Raw genomic sequence first — 19,585 nt, 5'->3', positions numbered from 1 at the left:
AAGCCATGAGATTGTGAAATAGCATCGGATGCAGGCCAAGTCTATCGTTTCACAAGACAGTAATATTGTAATTGTTTAATTGTGTTACTTGTGGTAAAATAAACACAATTGTGGTAAAATAAAGATATTTAGTTCACTCCATATTGTCAGCAAGTTACTTCATTTGCCAATAGGATATATTGAAGCCAGTTACAATTCACAATCTGCAACTATATGACCCTAACATTATATTATCATCGTAAAGACTCCTGATTTAGTAACAACAAAAACAATAGTAATCAAGGATTTACAATTACTACATGTTTCATGTTTATTATCCTTCAGTTCAAGAATCTCAAAAGGAACCTCAAATGAATGGATTGTTGAGATTTGATGCTCCAATGACAACTTGGCTGCTAAATTCTACTCCAAATTGGAATCTAGCTCTTGCTTCATTTGGTCTCTAAGAACCCTTCTCAGGAACTTGTTAGAATCCGTTCTGGGAAACTCTGGAACAATCTTAACATTGTTTACATCCTAATCAGTTAAATGAGTTGGAGAAATTAGATCAATAAGTTATGAAATAATAAAGGCCGATTTGGGGAAACCACCATAGAATTGAAATCAGTTCTATCTCTTCTGCATATCTTTTGAAATGAGTGGTGAAACCATTTTAAATTTTCTGTCAACATTATCTGAATCATCAAAGTCCAAAGATGACTTTTAAATTTAAAGTATGAATTTAACCTCAAAGAATGATCAGGTGACAGTAACATCAAGTGTAAGGGAACGGAAAAGATAGCATATGAGGCAAACCTTAAACAAAGGGTTGAGGTTTCTTTGAAAGGCTCTTGAGAATATACTCTTCAACTCTCTTCGATCTGGTTTAGCATTAAACCCCTTCTTTAATACTACAAATATAACCAACTGTTCTGGACCCCCATATAACGGTGAAACACTGACTGCAGCAGTCTCCGAAATGCTTTCATTAGCACGGTCACACACATGCTCAATTTCAATGGAACTTATCTGCATATCAAGAAATATTCAAAGTTTCTCAATATTTCAAAAATTAGTCCAAAAACATACCAATTTTTTCAAAAAAGGTGATCATTCAGTTAGTTGAAGCTAATTCAAGTATGATTAACTGTACTTGGATGGTTCTGATAGTCTGGACTTGGTGAATCGAGCTGATCTAGCGTTCACTTGGCTGGTTCTGATAGTCTGCTCACTTGGAGACGTTTATGAAACTATAAGGAGATGAACTTCCGGGGAAGTTTGCTGCTAAGTGAATTCGAGTGTACGTGTTCTTCACGATTTAACCGATGGAGGGAAGATGATCAAGAAGTGCAGTTTCAACCTGACGAATCGGAATCTCACAACGGCAACTCAAAAAAAGTGGAGTGATTACGAATCAGCAGCGAGGAGGGCTGAGCAAGCAACAACAACGACCAGGAAGAAGAGTTGGACAGAAGCTATAAAGATATTTTATTTTTGTGTGTAGCAGTTTGTAAGACTACATATATATATATATATATATGACATCCTAGGAAGTCCATTTGTCATCTTTGAAGAACATGGAATACCTTATGTTATTCTCTTATTGTACTTACTGATGATGGGTAATTTCTGAGCAATTTCAACAATTTTGGTGACAATGAAAATGAACTTGGATGAGCCAAGTCAAATGACTCAAAAAGTATATTTTATATGGATATATCTACCCTCTTTGACCTGCAATGACAGCTTGAAGATCAAGCTTGTGTTGGCGAAGTGGGTCTCTTATCCTTATACATGGGATACATGATTGCTTAAGGCAAGGAGTGCCAATTCAAAGGAATGCCAATGTACAAGGAACGGTACGCTTGTACCTGCCTATTCTAGAATACTTGAATGCTCACTTCTTTATGTGCCTAATTGTAATGTCTTTATGATGTAGTAGATAAAGACAATAAAGCAAGATACCCATGTGAGAATATTAGCTGTTTCTTACCCGGTAAGTGGCCTGATCAGGGACTAATCACCAAGAATATAAGATGATGTTCCCTTTTATATATATGCATCTCTTGAGACTGGATGCATATGTTATGGGTCCTGAGGGACTTGAAAATTAATTGTGACCCTGTTACTTTAGATAGATAGAGTGACTGTGAACCTGATTTTTTAAGATACCAAGTGTTTTTGTTTCGTCCATAAGATATGCAATTTCTGAACATGCATTCATGTGCCATCCTCAAGTTTTTGTAATGCATTGAGGACCATATCAATATTAATTATAAAAGCATCAAATTTTTTTCATCCAACTAATTTGACAGAAAATCAAAATGATGTAATCTTTCAAACTCCAATGAGGCCACGAATATGATTATAGACTCATACATATTGAAAAACTCTAAACAGATAAATATCACAATTTTATGCGGAATTAACGGATATTTATCAAAGCAAACAATCACCAAAGTATAAACAATCACACACAAAGATTTTGGTGACGAAGAGGAAACCTTTTAGAAAACGTTCTAAAAGTAAAACCTCTCCGGGGCAGCCAAACACAGGAAATCACTATCAAAAGATTATCCAGAGATTACAGACTCTAGGAACACTTACAACCCTTTGCAAGACCTTGATTCTGTAAGATCGACAAGCTTCCAACTTGTCTCCTCGCTCACAATCTTTTTCAACGTGATTCTCCTTTATCGGACCCTTCCGGTAGACTTCAATTAAGCACACAATCAAAACTAACAAAAATCCTCTAAGAGGAATCAATTTGGCTCACAACAAAATAATCACTCAAGCACAGCCTCACACGAACTCTCTGAGGGTGAAAATTCGTCATCTCTCTTCTATAATGATGTATATATACCATCGACAAAACCCTAGACCTAACCCACTTAAAATCACGTTTTTGGGCCTAAAACTTACGGGGTGTCCAGACAGGTTAATGGGCTGTCCGGACAGGGCTTTACGGAGCAGAAATTGAGTTTCTGGAACTGCAGTCCAGACCCGGGGAAGGCCTGTCCGGACTCGGCCTGTCCAGTCTTGATCACCAGCTCTGATCGATGAGCGTTTGTAGTCCGGTTGAGCTGAAATTTTGCAGGGACGTTCATAACACATAAATCTACATTATGAACGGTGGATATTGGATTTTGAGCATTTTATATCAGTGTTTGAGCCCGTGAACAATAGCCTCTACATTTTGGAACTGAATTAAGCCAATACAAGAACTAACACATATGTTCTGAAAACTTTAATAAGCTCATTTCAAATGATATGTAGAAGAGATGGAACTGGTTTCAGTTCCTTGGTGGTTTCCAGAAATTGGCCTGTTATTTTATAAGTTTTGTTAGAATTATATGCCCTCAAAAACTAATTTTGTTATTTAATAATAAATGTTATTTTCACATACATGATTATTATGGGTGATTAAATATGAAATATGATGTCTAGCATAGATTTTGTCTAGGGTTAATGAATCAAAGGCAGGGAGTAATAATTTTTCAGTTCCTTGTAAACCTAAATTGTTCTAGGTTGTGGACGTCAACTAAATTTCTTACCACTAAATCCTACATTTGCTGTGCTGCTATATGCATGATTGAATGATTTACTCCTCCATTGAGGTAGTGACCTTAAGCAGACAAATTGGTGCAATGTAACAGGCACATACACTTAAATGGATCCGATCAAGAACACCTTATGGAGTGAACACAATTTGCTTATTGTCCTTATTCCTGAGAGGTTTAATGAACTTTGACGATATCAACCGGTGATGCTCCATTAAGGGCTATGTACAATGCTCAATAAGGAATCTACTAGTCTCTCAAAGAGATCGTATATTCAGTTAATTTCATAAGGGAGTTGGACTTTTTTTTTTTAAAACGGCTGATGAGATTTTTCGAGGTATTTCATATGTATAAAATTATTTATCTATTTAGTGTTTTGAAAATTGTTTTGAAGTCCAACAAAATTATGAAATCGAGATACTAAAGGTTACATGAGCTAGGGACTTGACAGTGATATAATTAATCCATTCAAAGTGGCTCATGTACGTGGAAGATAGTGTGGTGGAAGGAAAATTTGTGAAAATTGTAAGGGGACCTCAGTTGTAATTCTCTAGTGTTCAAGCTAGGGTTAATTGCAATGTTTTGATGGACATTATTGCAATTTGTAGAAATCAATATTCTCTCACGGAGAATTCAGGAATATTATTGGAAAGAATTTCCAACTTAAGTCAATTGCTTTTTTAAAAGGCGTTGTCTGATCCTACGGCTGAGGACTGAGATCCATAAGGATCTCACTTCGTAACTTGCGTCTCTCTAATGTTTTTGCTAGTCTTATAATAAGACTTGTGACAAACTAGTTGGCCATTAGAGTTATTTTGTGGTATTGTGGTAGCTGTCTGAAAATCCTAGTAAGAAACATGAAGAGAGAGTGATGTGAATACCTTGGGAGGCAACACACTTGGGTTGCTTGCTAGCTAAGAGAGGTTCGCATCTTGTTTATGCTAAAATCCATGATCTTGTGGTGATATGATTCAATTAAACTAATTATTGATGTTTTATAACTCTGCAAATTGTCAGATTTGTTGTTATTTTAGTTTCGCAAACTATCAAGTTATTGATCCAATTTCTCCAATTCTTTGGCTGGTTAACAGGTGAAGAGTGTTAAGATTGTTCTAGAGTTCCCTAAAGCAGTTTCTAAGAAGTTGTTGAGAAGGGTTTTGAGGGACCAAATAAACCATGAGATGTCAGTTCAGAGTAGAATTTAGCAGCACAACATTGTTGATATATCAAATCTTAATGATACATTCATGTGAGGTGCAGTTTTAGATGCTTGAATTACTGACCTATGTACACGGAATAAGAAATAAATGGTTGAGAAACATGAAACATGTAGCTGTATTTGATTGAAAGAACTGTCTCAACTAATGGTTTCAAATGTACTCTGTCCATTATAGATTCAATCACTTAAACTGAATAGTTGACGATGGATATTGCTGCTAAGGACATACCATTGTCTAGAAGTCAATTTCTACATGTGCTGTGGAATTTATTTTTCACCAGCAAAATCTTTGGCTTTTGTTTGCAATGTATTGATTTGATCTGGAAATATACTCCTGTAGTGTTACTCTGGATTTTAATTAAGAAATCACTAGTGTTAAGTATTGTTTGAAAAGGTACTTGAAATCTTTAACTAGAAAGAGCTAAAAACTGTTGTTTGAGGGGGGGAACATTAGGTTATATTACTTATGCTAAATGCTTAGCTAGAAGCATTGAAGAGCAATCCGGCCAAAAGAGGGCGTAGACATCATTTCCTGTCATGTGAGGCATTTCTCATAAATGCAAAATATGAGTAATATGGACATAGATTGTTTTCACCACAACATGATTAGAACTTGAAATGCTTCATAGGAGAAAGCTAAATTTTGTGCCTTGTCTTCTGAATGCGTCCAAATGCTGCCAATTGCTTCTGTGTCTGGTCATGCTCACCCTCACTGAACTGAATATCTCTTAATATTTGAGTTATTAATGTGCATAGGTACATGTGCATTAATATTTGAGTTCTTTGTATGGTTCCATAGGTACACATGGCAGATTTACTCTGAGAAGTTGTTGACCCTTACTGGGATTTATGGCTTTTGGAAGCACATGTCTAACCTTAATCGCCTTGAGAGCCGCTGTACATGTTATCTTGAGATGTTCTATGCCCTCAAGTACCGTAAGCTGGTAAGTTTCTATCTAGTTTGAATAATTCCTACACCTTTGTGTTTTGGGTCTACCATGTGTATTCTTGATCAGGTGGATTTGAAAATATGTATGTGCTCACCCTGATTTGGGCCAACGTACTGCTTTAGTTTATGTAGGTTTAACTATTCCAGATTATATTAATATCTCACATGCATGCATGCTTGGGTATATGAGATATAAGGCTTTCTATTTTGTTCTGTGTTCTTGATGCTTGTTGGATATAATTGAACTTGGGTATTTTGCCAATCAAATATCAATTCAATTCAGAGTGGTGACTTTGTTTGACTGTCTATTTTGTAGTTTATCTTCTTGTGATGGAAATTAAACAATGCTCTCATCCTCCCAACCATGAGTAATGGAGCTTAAAGCTTAAATCCTTGAAATATGGCTTTGTTTATGTGACGTGTTTCACAAATGTGAAATGGGATTTTCTATTGCAAGGGCATTAGTTAATTTCTGCATTTTATAATAGTTTGATAAGTTTTCAGATAATGGTCTGAGGTTATTGCACATGTTTTCAGATAATGGTCTAAGGTTATTGCACCATAATATGGTCCTCAATCCTAGCATAAGAAAGCCATGTGCTACTATATATATATCTAGGCCTTGTGACCTTGTCTGATCGAGAAATCTTCTGCTACGATACCATGCATTTGTTGAATGTTTGTGAGGGATAAGGATTCGATGTAGCATTCAATTCTTAATAATTTACATCAATGATTGTCCTACTCCATTCTTGTTAGGAATGGCCCCTTTTACTTTCTAAAGCACTCTCTTACTTCACAGTTTTGTTTGATCTTTTATTTTCTCGAATAAATAGAAGGAACAAGGTATTGTCAATGTTGTATTCAGGAATTCCTTACAATGGAATATGGAATTTGTAATTTTGACATCTTTAGGTCTACCTTTACAGGGGAAATTAGATAGAAAAAATATGATGAATTGTCTAGGTCACCCAATTTCTTGTTTAGGCGTTGGACTCTCCAATTCTTTGGATTGTTCCAGCACTCTGCAGGTTGCTATTTATGATAACCTTGCATGCAAAGAACCTGAAGATGAGATATAATCGCATTGTTCTTGTATCATTTAAGTGTAATCAAATATTACAATGTTTGAAACTGAAGTGAACCTTTCTTATGTTCCTCTCAAAGGAGTGCATGCCCCACGTTTCCAAACTGAAGTGAACCTTTCTTATGTTCCTCCCAGCTACGCACTGTGTGCTGCCATCTCATCGGATTTGGGTGGATGTTTAGATCTTATTTTTTTCATTTCTGTTAGATCCACTCCCCCACGAGGAAATCCATATGAGAGAAAACAGACCTCACTGTCCATCACGTCAATGTCCTTCAATATGGATGCTGAATTTCCAGCCTACGAGGAAAGCCATAGAATGAAAAATACAAGTGATACACTAAAAAACCTGTGTATATACTGCATTGTCAAACTACTATGCAAGTATTCTAGGTAATCAATGAATTAACCAACTAAACTTTCCACAAAATCAAACGCCAAAGATTAAGCAGTTAAGCTAGTTGAGATTCAACTACTTGATCCATGCATAAATCCATAACTAAGATTATACTTGACTGATGTGACCTCTCTTATAAAATTAGTAATCCAAAAGAAGTAGACACAAATAAGCTATAGAGGCGAATGGGTCTTATTAGTCCAATAATAAAGATATCGGGCTTGAGCACTCTCAGGATATCCTACGTTAACTTTACTTAAGCTCGTTCGTGTTTTAAGTGTTCAATAATAAAGTCATCCTCTACTTATTGCTATTTATTTTTGTTGTGCGCATGTTGTGTGGCGGAGGTGAAATAGATAGAGGGACGTTGATACGTGACTAATAGTATATAATTAAATAACACAAATATCTAATGGTGACCGACAAAGAGATGACACAAGTCACACAAGATAATAATGATATAAGATGAATACTAGTGTAAATGATCAACTTAAATGAGTAATGTTATGATTTTAAGTGCACTATATAATTTAAACATAATCTTAATTATATGTATATAAATTATGGAACAGGATCTTCTCTAGTCCAAAATAGACTAAAGAATATTCAGTTAATGGTCAAGATCTCTTTAGATAGATTCTAAGGCCATAAATGGGACACATGTCCCATTAATAAAAAAATAATTAAATAATATATATATTTTAAAAATAATAATAAAAAAAATTAAACAAAATTAAGGAGTGGCCGAAGCTACCCTTATGGCCCTTGGCAAGGCCAAATCAAAAATAAAAATAAAAAAAATAATTTGGTCCTTGGGGGTGGCCGTATTTTGAGAACAATGGGATGTGGCTATGGCGCGGTCGTAATTTGGGGGTGTGGCGATTGAAGTGGATGGGCGCAACGGCAAATCAAAAAAAAAAAAAGAATGATTTGGCCCTTGGGGGTGGCCGATCCACCCCCAAGGGCCATAGGGTGGCTCCGGCTACCCCAGACCGGCCCTTGGGGTTGGCCGGCCACCCTTTAGTTTATATATATATATATATATTATTTTGTTAATAAACAGATGTCTTATTTATAGCCTTAAGATCTCATTAACTAGATATTCTCAATTCCAAAAATTATAAGATATTCTCTCTTTACAAACAATTCTATGATTGAGTCACCGAATGAATAGCTTATAGGCTGAATTAAAATATTTGATAGTACATATAAATAGAACAGTAAAAAAAGAAAGAACTACTATCGAATTAGTGTCCCTACTCACAAAGATGCTTGAACCGTTCAAATAGTTGGGCGTAAGCTGTTCTGATGCTTATCCGAACAAGTAGGGCCGAAAAAGCATGAGCAACAGCGGTGTACCCCACTGGGTTGGTGGCTTATACATTTTGGGCTTTTTTTTTTAAAAAAAAAAATTTATTTTATTTTTATAATTAGCTGATGACGTGATCTCTCCAAATATGAAGAGTATAAGAAGCATGAAGCGAGCAACCAAACATTTTTAATTTCTTCAAATAGGCCATGATATATGGAGAAAACTCTCTAGCTAAAAGAGTAAAAAACAATTTATTCAACAAAAAATAATGAAAAACGCATGTTGTTGAATCCATATGAGCATTAATAGCTTTGATCAGTGCCAGAGCAAAGATTAGTACCAGGCCAGTAGATTGCCATGTGAGTTGGTGAAGCACATAAGACAAGTCAGAGAGTGCTTTATAAATATAGCTATTGACGCCATACAAATTAATTGCACCACCAAACATCTCCCACCTTCTCTTTTCAAGCCATACAAAATGGCTCCAACAATTGCTGCACCAATCACCAACTCCTCAGAAATCACTGACTTTATCATAAGCAAAGGCAATGGAGTAAAGGGTCTCTCCGAAATGGGTCTCAAAAGCCTTCCCAAGGAGTATATCCAACCCCTAGAAGAAAGGATGAGTATGAGCCAAATCATGCCCCAAGAGTCGATACCCATCATCGACATGTCAAGCTGGGAGGACGACCCAAATGTGGCAGAATCAATCTGCAATGCAGCAGTGAAGTGGGGTTTCTTTCAGATTACTAACCATGGAGTGCCCATTGAAGTGCTCGAGAGTGTGAAGGAGGCAACACATAGGTTCTTTGGGTTGCCGGCTGAGGAGAAGAGGAAGTTCTTAAAAGAGAATTCGCCTTCCAACAATGTGCGGTTTGGCACAAGCTTTACTCCTGAAGCAGAGAAGGCTCTTGAATGGAAAGATTACCTGAGCCTCTTCTATGTTTCAGAGGATGAGGCCTCTGCATTGTGGCCTCCTGTGTGCCGGTAACAGAGTTTATATATAACTTTGCACATTTTGTTTATACATCAAATACATAACATAGATATATGCATATCTAAACACGTCTATGCACACACGAGTACTGTTGGAACTAATGGCTCATATTAACACTAGTGGAAGGCCAAGTAGACGGGAGCGGAGTGAACATTGCAATAGCGACGTTCACGGAGCGAGTTTAGGGTATTTCTTATATATATGTTATGATGTGATCCTAAATCATCAATAGCAAAATACAGTCGCCTCTCTGTGAACGTAGGCACATTGCCGAACCACGTAAATCTGTGTCTCTACTCTATCTTAATCTCTCTATTTTCGATTTAATACTGTTCATCATTGTTATGTACGGTATCAACAATTACATTTATATTTTGTTAGGTTACCCAAGGGAGTTTATTATATGGTACTAGATGCATACATGTATATTTTGTTAGGTTAATTGTATTTATGCATGTATATAGTTGCAGTGGGCTAATTATTGTTTGCTTTCAGGGATCAAGTGCTTGAGTACATGAAAAGTTCTGAAGCTGTTATCAAACGGCTATTAGAGGCCCTAATGAAGAGATTAAATGTGAAAGAAATTGATGAAATGAAAGAATCAGTGTTAATGGGTTCAAAGAGGATTAACCTTAACTACTATCCCACTTGTCCTAACCCTGAGCTCACAGTAGGAGTAGGACGTCATTCTGATGTCTCAACCCTCACTATCCTCCTTCAAGACGACATTGGCGGACTTTATGTGAAAGGAGACAACGATAGGTGGATCCATGTTCCACCTGTAAGTGGCTCCCTTGTCATCAATGTCGGTGATGCACTGCAGATAATGAGCAACGGTCGATACAAGAGCATTGAGCATCGTGTGGTTGCCAATGGAAGCAAGAACAGGATTTCAGTTCCCATTTTCGTGAACCCCAGGCCATGTGACATGATTGGTCCTTTCCCTGAAGTTCTCGAGGGAGGGGAGGAAGCAGCATATAAGCAAGTTCTGTATTCAGATTATGTCAAGCATTTTTTCAGCAAGGCTCATGATGGGAAGAACACAGTTGAATTTGCAAAAATATGATGTTTTTAAACGAGGTTGACCTGTTTCAATTAAAATGAAGTGATGAAAAATAACCGAGTTTGAAAGGAATAATAAGATCGTTCAGGATTCTTCTTTTTTAAGGTACATGGACCTTGATACAATGTTTGTATGTTTGTATTTCGAATAAATGTGCACTGTTTCTATGTACTAATTATAATGGTTTTCTTTTAAAACTGAATCATTGGAATCCCTGCACAAGCCTAAGGGTAGGAGAGGGGAGACCGGTTATGGTAACCCTACTCAGGCATGACCATAATAACTACCTATCCGTTGAAGAACCAATGATTAAAAGAGTCTAGGTAGGCCTGCCAAAGTGAGGGACTCGTAGGTGCGTCCTCAAGCTGGTTGAACCATAACTTAACTTCAACCCCGTCAAGGATTAGTAGCTCCAGCTCATGAGTAGGACCATCAAGGGAACAAGAAATGTCACGCCGTCAACCCTGAAACTTGATCCATTTACCACTAGACCACCACTCTAGGTGAGAGGTTCCCTAATTTACTTCTACCCCATTTGTCCCAAATCTCTCTCGCTTAAAGAATATATTGCTTGTAATTACTACAAGTTTCTTTTTATCTCATGTTGAAGTATTGATTAAATTTACCATTTCTTATTAGCTTAAACTTTTGAAATACTTGTGATTTAACATACTGAAGTCCTTATTTTGAACCGTAACTCTACACTTTATTGGGATAAGTCATAAGTGTCGGTGATTTTACACCTCAATCCAGCAAAACTGATTTAAACTCTTCATACAAGAAACAATGATTACTACCTGATATGTCTTGAATGCCGTGACTCCATATCTAATTCAAAATTTTTCTACTAAATAGAAATCAGCATTGCCAATGAAACCATCAATATGTTATTAAATGAGGAGCTACCAACAGCATCCTCTGAGGGGTAAAACAATAGGTGATAAGCAAGAACCAAGCTTCAAGCCATGAGATTGTGAAATAGCATCGGATGCAGGCCAAGTCTATTGTTTCACAAGACAGTAATATTGTAATTGTTTAATTGTGTTACTTGTGGTAAAATAAAGATATTTAGTTCACTCCATATTGTCAGCAAGTTACTTCATTTGCCAATAGGATATATTGAAGCCAGTTACAACTCACAATCTGCAATTATATGACCCTAACGTTATATTATCATCGTAAAGACTCCTGATTTAGTAACAACAAAAAAAATAGCAATCAAGGATTTACAATTACTACATGTTTCATGTTTATTATACTTCAGTTCAAGAATCTCAAAAGGAACCTCAAATGAATGGATTGTTGAGATTTGATGCTCCAATGACAATTTCGCCGCTAAATTCTACTCCATATTGGAATCTCTTGCTTCATTTGGTCTCTAAGAACCCTTCTCAGTAACTTGTTAGAAGCCGTTCTGGGAAACTCTGGAACAATCTTAACATTGTTTACCTGTTAATCAGTTAAATGAGTTGGAGAAATTAGATCAATAAGTTAAGAAATAATAAAGGCTGATTTGGGGAAACCACCATAGAATTGAAATCAGTTCTATCTCTTCTGCATATCTTTTGAAATGAGTGGTGAAACCATTTTAAATTTTCTTTCAACATTATTTGAATCATCAAAGTCCAAAGATGACTTTTAAATTTGAAGTATGAATTTAACCTCAAAGAATGATCAGGTGACAGTAACATTAAGTGTAAGGGAAAGGAAGAGATAGCATAAGAGTCAAACCTTAAACAAAGGGTTGAGGTTTCTATGAATGGCTCTAGAGAATATACTCTTCAACTCATCTGGTTTAGCATTAAACCCCTTCTTTAATACTACAAATATAACCAACTGTTCTGGACCACCATATACTGGTGCAACACTGACTGCAGCAGTCTCCGAGATGCTTTCATCAGCACAGTCACACACCCGCTCAATTTCAATGGAACTTATCTGCATATCAAGAAATAGTCGAAGTTTCTCAATATTTCAAAAATTAGTCCAAAAAAATACCAATTTTTTAAAAAAGGTGATGATTCAGTTAGTTGAAGCTAATTCAAGTATGACATGTACTACATATCAAGAACTTCTTTGGCAAGATTCAAATGTCAAGGCTTCCTTTCCAGTTGACTTAATGCAACCCATGTGTTTGATAAAACGTTTAGTCCTTCTTTGTCTTCCACCAATTAGGCCCAGGGTCATTGTCGAAAGATCAAATAAAAAATGAGAGGATTGGTGAACACGGTACCTTAATGCCTCCAAGGTTCATGGTGTCATCAGCCCTGCCCTGTACAATCAAATAGCCTCCAACAGTTCTCTTAATGATATCCCCATGTCTCCTGAGACGCTGTCAATGCATGTATCAAGTTATAATAGGATGCAAGGCCACCTTCAATCACATAACTCACCAAGCAGAATATATTATGCTTCTACATATGCTATCTAGAGAATGGGAGACAATTAATTTCGAGTCTCTTAGAACCTAAACACATGCACCCTGTCTCAAGATACTTATAACCCAGTTAGCAGATCAAGAGATCCATATAAAAGGGAACTGCATCTTATAGTCTGGGTGATTAGTCCCCAATAGGGTAATGGAACTAATGGTACTGCTTTTTGGGGAAGAAACAACTAATATTATTATCTTATATATCTTATATGATATTACAATTAAGCATACAAAGACGTATGCAAGTATTCTAAAATAGGCAAGTTAAACATACCATTCCTCTGTACATTGGCATTCCTTCGAAGTAAACTTTCTCATGATCAGCATTAAGCAATCTATCAGTTGCTCCCATGTATACAGGGAAGAGGCCCACTTCGCCAACACAAGCTTGATCATCGGGCTGTCATACAGGTCAAAAAGGGTGATATGATCTAGTGACTGACTGGTGATTGCAACACTATCAAAAGAAAATGAACCACGGAGTCAACCCATCCAGAAAATGTTCTTACATATGGTATTCCATGTTCATCTAGGATGACAAAGCCTGTTGTCAGCGATGCTGTGCTAAAGGCTCCAAATACTTGCGGCTGCAGTGGACTTCCTTGAATATAACATGATGCGAGTTCTGTACCGCCACAGCATTCGATAATAGGTTTGTAGTAAGCTCTTGAAGAAAGCCAAAGGTCATCGTCAATGTTGGACACTTCCCCAGTGGATGCAAATGATCTGCGCATATCAATTTCTAAGTTCTTTTTCTTGTACTAATATGCAAAGATAGTTTCTCTAAAGTGCAAAGAAATTTTACTTTATCCTCGTCCAATCTAGGCCTTTCAAACACTGTGTACTCCTCCAAGCTTTTACTAAGCTTGGAACTGTACCCAAAATAGTCACTCCTGCATCCTGAACAAAAGTAATATAGACATTAAGGTGATATTTGGACAGAGCGTGCTAATTGCAAATCATATTACTACTACTGTCTGATTTTTATACACTTGTACACAGAAGCTAGTTTATCCAGGAGGGTCAAGTAAATGTCCCTTTTTCTGTCCTTATTTTTCATAATACCACTTGCCTAACTAATGTTTTTTCTGTTCAAGAAAGCCTGGAGAAATGTTTATCAAATTTCCAACAATTCAAAAAAAATTATAAGCAATCACAACTAAAATAGTACTTTATAGGATCTTTAGATGGCTAGTTGAGCTTCTCTTCTAAGCATATGATGGATTAAGAATTAGGGGGCTGGTCCTCCCAAAGGCCTATTCCCATTGGTTTCATTCTCATACACTTGCTGGCTTCCATGGTTTGACTCATAATTCTTCTTTTCAAGTGATTTAAGTAAACTAAAAGACCCTGAAAGTATATCATTGTATAAGCCTATCACCTGAACAAATTTTCCAAAGCCACGGCCAAGAGGTGATCCATGATAGAGTGCAAGAGTTGCACCAGATAGAAAGCATGAGTAAATTGAAGCTGGTCCCATCACCCATCCCAAATTTGTGGGCCAGCAGAAAACATCTCCAGCTTGAACATCAATGTGAGCCCACGAATCAGCAGCACCTCGAATTGGTGAAAGTTGTGTCCATGGAATAGCTTTTGGTTCTCCTGATGAAATCCAACAAATATGGATGATTATGATATAAGGAATCTTACAGTCAAGCTAAGAAATAGAATTATGCCTGAGCAATTTTTCTACCTGTGGTTCCAGATGAAAAGAGAATATTAGTCACAGCTTCTACTGGTTGATAGATTGGAGTATAATTATTTGATCTGCCAAGAAGAGAATGCCATTACTGTAATTAATTCGTTGGACATGCTTTACATAATGATATAAAGATGGAAAATTATTTTCATTAGCAAGTGTTTTTTTGGACCAATTTCACATCAATGTTATACACACCTTGGATGGCGATTGGCGCTAGAAAGAAAAACTTTCCATGATAAATCTTGTTCTCTTAACTGAATGCCTACTTCATTCCCAATCACAGGGAGAACTATAGCTTTTAATGGAGCAGCTTCTACAACTCGACTGCAAGGAGAAAGAAGAATAGCCATGATGATGTCAAAAGGTGTACTATAAGCATATCTAGACTTCAATTGACACGGTAATAATATTCAGAAAAGAAAAAGTAATTAAATGCTCAGGAATAGTTCTCATCCTGGTAAGTGCTTCGTGGCACAGAACTTTTTTGATGGAATTAGGTGTTTGGCATTTGTTTTTTGCCCCAAAAAGTAGCATTTTTTAATGCCTAGGGTGAGTTCAGCATTCACAAGCATGGTTTGACACTTTAATTCTATCATTACTAGGGAATGGCAGTCTTTACCTGTACAAAGGAAACTTTCTTCCTCCTCTTAATATGAAATCCTGAATTCAAATAGAAGACAAAATAATTTTCAACACAAAGCACAATAAATATTAAAGATGTAAACTGAAACATATCAAAATTAGTTCGAAATTGAAAATATTACTTTAGTCATGAAGCTAAGCACTTGATAACTGAAGCCAAATTGTCTTAACATCATTTTTGGGTTTGTACAAGCCCAAAACCACAAGAAAGAGAACTCAAAGTAGAGGGAAGTTCCATGATTAACACGACATAACTTTCTTTCACCCTTTGTCCAGGCCTTGTCCAACATATTATAAATAGTAGTAACTTAATATAAGCCTCTCCAAGAATTAACTACACATCAAGTATAAATACTAGTAACTTAATTAAACACAGTATGAGATTTTCTACTATAATGACAGGGTAGACAGAGAATTGGGGAAGAGAAAAAATGATTAAATTTTTTTTGAAAAGTAAATTTGGTAATCCACTCATGCTAATATGATATGATCTTGGAAATATGTTTTAGTAGATCACCTATCGAATTAAAATCAAATAACTATCCAAAATACAGAATGGTCAGACCAACATTTTTGCACCTTTGGGCTTTGAGCATCTTACTCATTTATGGGGTTCACTAAACAGAGAACACAGTTTAACACACCAAAATATTCATGCCGATTGGTGATTTTAGCACACTTATTATCACTTTGCATATCCTCAGCAGTCAGCATAAAAGAATCACCTTCTTTTAGTTCTTTTGGTTGGGGGAAAGGGGGAGCAAAACATGGGGCCAACTTGATTCATTTCCTAAGGCAAACACACATTTTTAATGTAACAGGTGATTTATGGAAGTGAATGATCACCTGAGTGAAGATGCCCTTTGCTTTTGACACACGCAAACGAGTTGCAATTTCCTTCGCTGCAAAGCTATCAGCTATTGATACAACAACACATCCTGCTAGGATAATTGCCAAATATATGATAACTGCATTGACTGTCATTGGCATGTCAATTGCAATTGCATCACCCTTTGAAAATATTGCATCCAGTGCACTCGCCACCAACCTGAGATTCAGATTGTAAACATATTAACAAAGCCAAAAATAAAAGCGATAAAGGAGCTGGTGGGGGACCTTAAGATATGATCTAGCAAAGGTGATGAGAGGAATGAAGAACAATCTATACATTAGGAGAACAGAAACCGATAGGAATGATGCTCGTGTTTTGCCAAAATGAGAACAACTCAAAGCATGCTCCTAAATACAATCCTAAGTACAACCCTACTCCTTCCTTGTTTTTACTATCTGGTTAGGTTCAAGTAAAACTATGAAGAGAGCCACCACCTACAAGATTGCCAATCAATACTTCCAAAAACAAAGAAAACAACTAATTATGCAATAGTTACTGGTCCAAAGTGTAGAACTTTTGTGCTGTGTACTCACTCAAAGAATGCAAATTATAAAATATTTCCATTTACAAGATATAAGGGCTTTGCACCTATGATTTAACTGCAATTAGAGCCATGCCTACTTTATAACTCGGTCCTTAAATTTTGATCTTGAGGGCTACTTTTTGTTGACAGACGACAAAAACAATAATAAAAATACAACATTAGACTCCCTCAGAGCATATTGGAAAATAATTATGTTCCATATCCATTGGCATTGACCCAGAGAGAGAGAGAGAGAGAGAGAGAGAGAGAGAAATAATTCTGTTGAATCTTTTAATAATTAATAGCATAATACAGTCAGGGATAAATAGGATTAAGTGAGAGCATACATTACTTGTTCTCGAAATTCTTTCAACGTCATGTGACTAATATTGGAATCATCACAGCCCTCATCTCTCCACACAACAGCCAAACTACTATCCTCTTTCCTTGGATGACTTCTAGGCAGCAAACAACATTCAGCAATATTCAAAACTGAACCAGGAAGCCATGTTCCTCCATGTTTCGATTCGTCAGTGGTATCTAAAATGCATTTTGGGGCATCATGGAATGAAACTGCAAGCTCGTTTAGAACAATTGACCAGTAAGCCTGCAAATCATTGACATATACATAATTGGAATCAAACCTCAACTTCTTCCTCTAGCATGAAATACTATTTTGCATCGAACTTGGCATGTACCTAGTAGTATAGGGCCAAAAAGCATATTTTACCTCAGGATGCTGAACAGAGAACTTCTGAAAGAGGCTAAAACTTGTAATAGGATCCTTGTATGATGTCCCCAGTAGTTTTGAACCATACTTTTCCATCAAACGACCCACGTTTGTCTGTTTAGAGTGATATCTGAAAAACAGAGAGAACAAGAATCAGTTAGAGGTAGAAATCAGTCTCTTTGAATAGATAAAACAACAGCAACGATCTCAGAGTCATTACAACACACAATCAAACTGACCTATCATTGAAATCAACTGACACGGGTGTTAATGAAAGGCAATTAAGTTTTAAGGATTATATTTGGAGTACTATCTTTTTTGCTTTCTCTCCAAACATTTTGTTAGGAGAGCACTAGAAACTTGGCCTATATAAAGGCATGCTCAGTGTTATTTGTTTGAAGACGAGTTTTCAATAGAAAAATATTTCGAGGCTATTTTTCTATTGAATGGTGCAAAATTTTCCTTGAGTGGTGATCACTACAACTATGTATCCCTAAGGCAGATTTCCTTTGGGTGGTGAGTTTTAACTATCCTTTGGTTCTTGGTAGTTTTGAAATTTTGATCTTAGAGTTATAATCTTTGTATCCTGACAATGCTATATTTTACTCTTATTTCTTTAGGATGTTTACGATACAAATGGTTCCTATTTATAGGAAAAATGTGGTAGATAGAGAGGATACAAATAAAGTATTCAAATCACTAGAATTCAATTACAATCCCACATAAATAAAAAATAATCTAATAAGACAAATATAAACCCAATATAAAAATCCTATATTATTCTAGCATATAGTACTAATCCAGAGGACATGGAAAGAAACACCAGGAAAGAAGCTCAATTTTTTAAGAGCATCCTTGAAAGGAGATATTCTGACCCCACAATTAATTAGTAGAATGGTACTCTTCTAAGTCCTTTGTACTCCCAATCTAACCAATTTCATATTATCTCATATCTCCATAATTCCACTAATCTCAAAACCTGAAGCTATTACATCTTGAGGAATTGATCAAGAAGTTTTCATGCGTTCTTCATAGCTCGAAAAGTACCATCTGCTGCCTTTGACTCTAAAGCAAATCTTAACCATTAGATGGAATGGAATTCATGTGCATGAAATGGCTGATAATAAATGATGGGCCTCAATCGTGACGTGGCAAAACTACCACTGCAATTTGCAAACCTCCTAATAAGAAACAAAAATAAAGGGACCAGCTAGCTAGAATGAATGCTGAAGTACAGGGACTAAAATACAACGGGAGAGGAGCAAAAAAGCATACAGAGCAGGGAACCAGTAAGGAGGGGGACCATTGGTGCGCGCGTCCCAATGAGAATAGACCGAGTGGTAGACCAGCTGGTGCAGGCCATGTGGATGCCATGGCTCGAGCACCCTCCGGGCCACCAGCTCGCGCCACACCTCTCTTGGGTCAGACTCTTTGGCTCCAGAAACTGCTTCTTTGAGCACCTTTTGGAATTCATGGGCCTCCTCTGTCTTTAGCCCTGCCTTCACCAAGTCCTCCACTCCAACTTCGCCAATCCTCTTCTTCGCCATTTCTGCCACTCTCTGACATCTGAACAACTTCGTTGTAATAAATAGTACGCAAGGTGTACGAGTAGGTGCGAAATGTGATGGGAGGTTGGGACACGTGACCAACTTGTTTTGAAACAACCTTCCACGTTTCTTTTGCTCATCAAATCCATCCACCTCCTCGTCAATTACAAATATTGGTCCCGAAGTTTCTCATACCAATCGTGGCTTCACTTTCACAGTTGACTGACAAACAAATCTCACTATATATATATATATATATATATTATTATATTTGGGGTCGCTTTCCAATAATTCAGGAGGGAGGTTATCATATTCTTCTAGAAGAAATCCAAAATACTTAACGGGCAGGGTGATGCTAAAGACAACGCCCGGCGTGCATTAACAGTGATGCACGCTTGGCATAAAAAAAAAATTTATTATTATTTTATTATTTTAATTTTTTTTTTAAAAAAATAAAATAAAAAAATTAGCCTGTCGTGCTTCAAGGCGTGCTCTGAATCAGTACTCGGGCTAAGGGGCATGTCACATGTATATGAGGCGTTGCCTTCTAAT

General features: G+C 36.7%; 2 protein-coding genes across 6 annotated transcripts; one reads left to right on the top strand and one right to left on the bottom strand.

Moving 5' to 3' along the window:
• The first annotated feature begins 8,951 nt into the window (after window positions 1-8,951).
• On the top strand, window positions 8,952-10,753 carry LOC132164422 (feruloyl CoA ortho-hydroxylase F6H1-3-like). Its single transcript, XM_059574933.1, has 2 exons — window positions 8,952-9,490; window positions 9,996-10,753. Exons 1-2 carry the CDS (start codon window positions 8,982-8,984, stop codon window positions 10,564-10,566), a joined length of 1,080 nt encoding a protein of 359 aa, XP_059430916.1. The 5' UTR covers window positions 8,952-8,981; the 3' UTR covers window positions 10,567-10,753.
• Window positions 10,754-11,707: 954 nt separating this feature from the next.
• LOC132163297 (probable CoA ligase CCL12) lies at window positions 11,708-19,118 on the bottom strand. Of its 5 annotated transcripts, none has more exons than XM_059573529.1 (14): window positions 18,762-19,118; window positions 17,487-17,616; window positions 17,104-17,363; window positions 16,188-16,389; window positions 15,319-15,359; window positions 14,895-15,023; window positions 14,691-14,764; window positions 14,379-14,599; window positions 13,803-13,897; window positions 13,507-13,723; window positions 13,272-13,397; window positions 12,797-12,895; window positions 12,295-12,501; window positions 11,708-12,012 (listed from the first exon to the last, which is right to left on the bottom strand). In XM_059573529.1, the coding sequence occupies exons 1-14, from the start codon at window positions 19,031-19,033 to the stop codon at window positions 11,899-11,901; spliced, it is 2,187 nt and encodes a 728-aa protein (XP_059429512.1). In that variant the 5' UTR covers window positions 19,034-19,118; the 3' UTR covers window positions 11,708-11,898. The 5 variants fall into 5 exon arrangements, with proteins under 5 accessions (XP_059429512.1, XP_059429515.1, XP_059429516.1 ...); XM_059573532.1 differs by lacking the exon at window positions 18,762-19,118 and adding an exon at window positions 18,466-18,687; XM_059573533.1 differs by lacking the exon at window positions 18,762-19,118 and adding an exon at window positions 18,479-18,687.
• Between the last annotated feature and the right edge of the window lie 467 nt (window positions 19,119-19,585).

The sequence above is a fragment of the Corylus avellana genome, chromosome ca10 (genome assembly GCF_901000735.1).
Source record: "Corylus avellana chromosome ca10, CavTom2PMs-1.0".
Classification (NCBI taxonomy): Eukaryota; Viridiplantae; Streptophyta; class Magnoliopsida; order Fagales; family Betulaceae; genus Corylus; species Corylus avellana.
The sequence above is the reverse complement of the archived record's forward strand: the minus strand, read 5'-3'. Positions and strand labels throughout refer to the sequence as shown.

Excerpts from the sequence above, each read along its gene's own strand:
- LOC132163297 (XM_059573529.1), bottom strand. The coding sequence starts at position 19,033 with ATGGCGAAGAAGAGGATTGGCGAAGTTGGAGTGGAGGACTTGGTGAAG. Across the intron at positions 17,364-17,486 it reads TCTCTGTTCAGCATCCTGAG|GCTTACTGGTCAATTGTTCT; the intron begins GTAAAATATGCT and ends AATGATTTGCAG. Across the intron at positions 13,398-13,506 it reads ATGAACATGGAATACCATAT|CCCGATGATCAAGCTTGTGT; the intron begins GTAAGAACATTT and ends CCTGTATGACAG.
- LOC132164422 (XM_059574933.1), top strand. The coding sequence starts at position 8,982 with ATGGCTCCAACAATTGCTGCACCAATCACCAACTCCTCAGAAATCACT. Across the intron at positions 9,491-9,995 it reads TTGTGGCCTCCTGTGTGCCG|GGATCAAGTGCTTGAGTACA; the intron begins GTAACAGAGTTT and ends GTTTGCTTTCAG.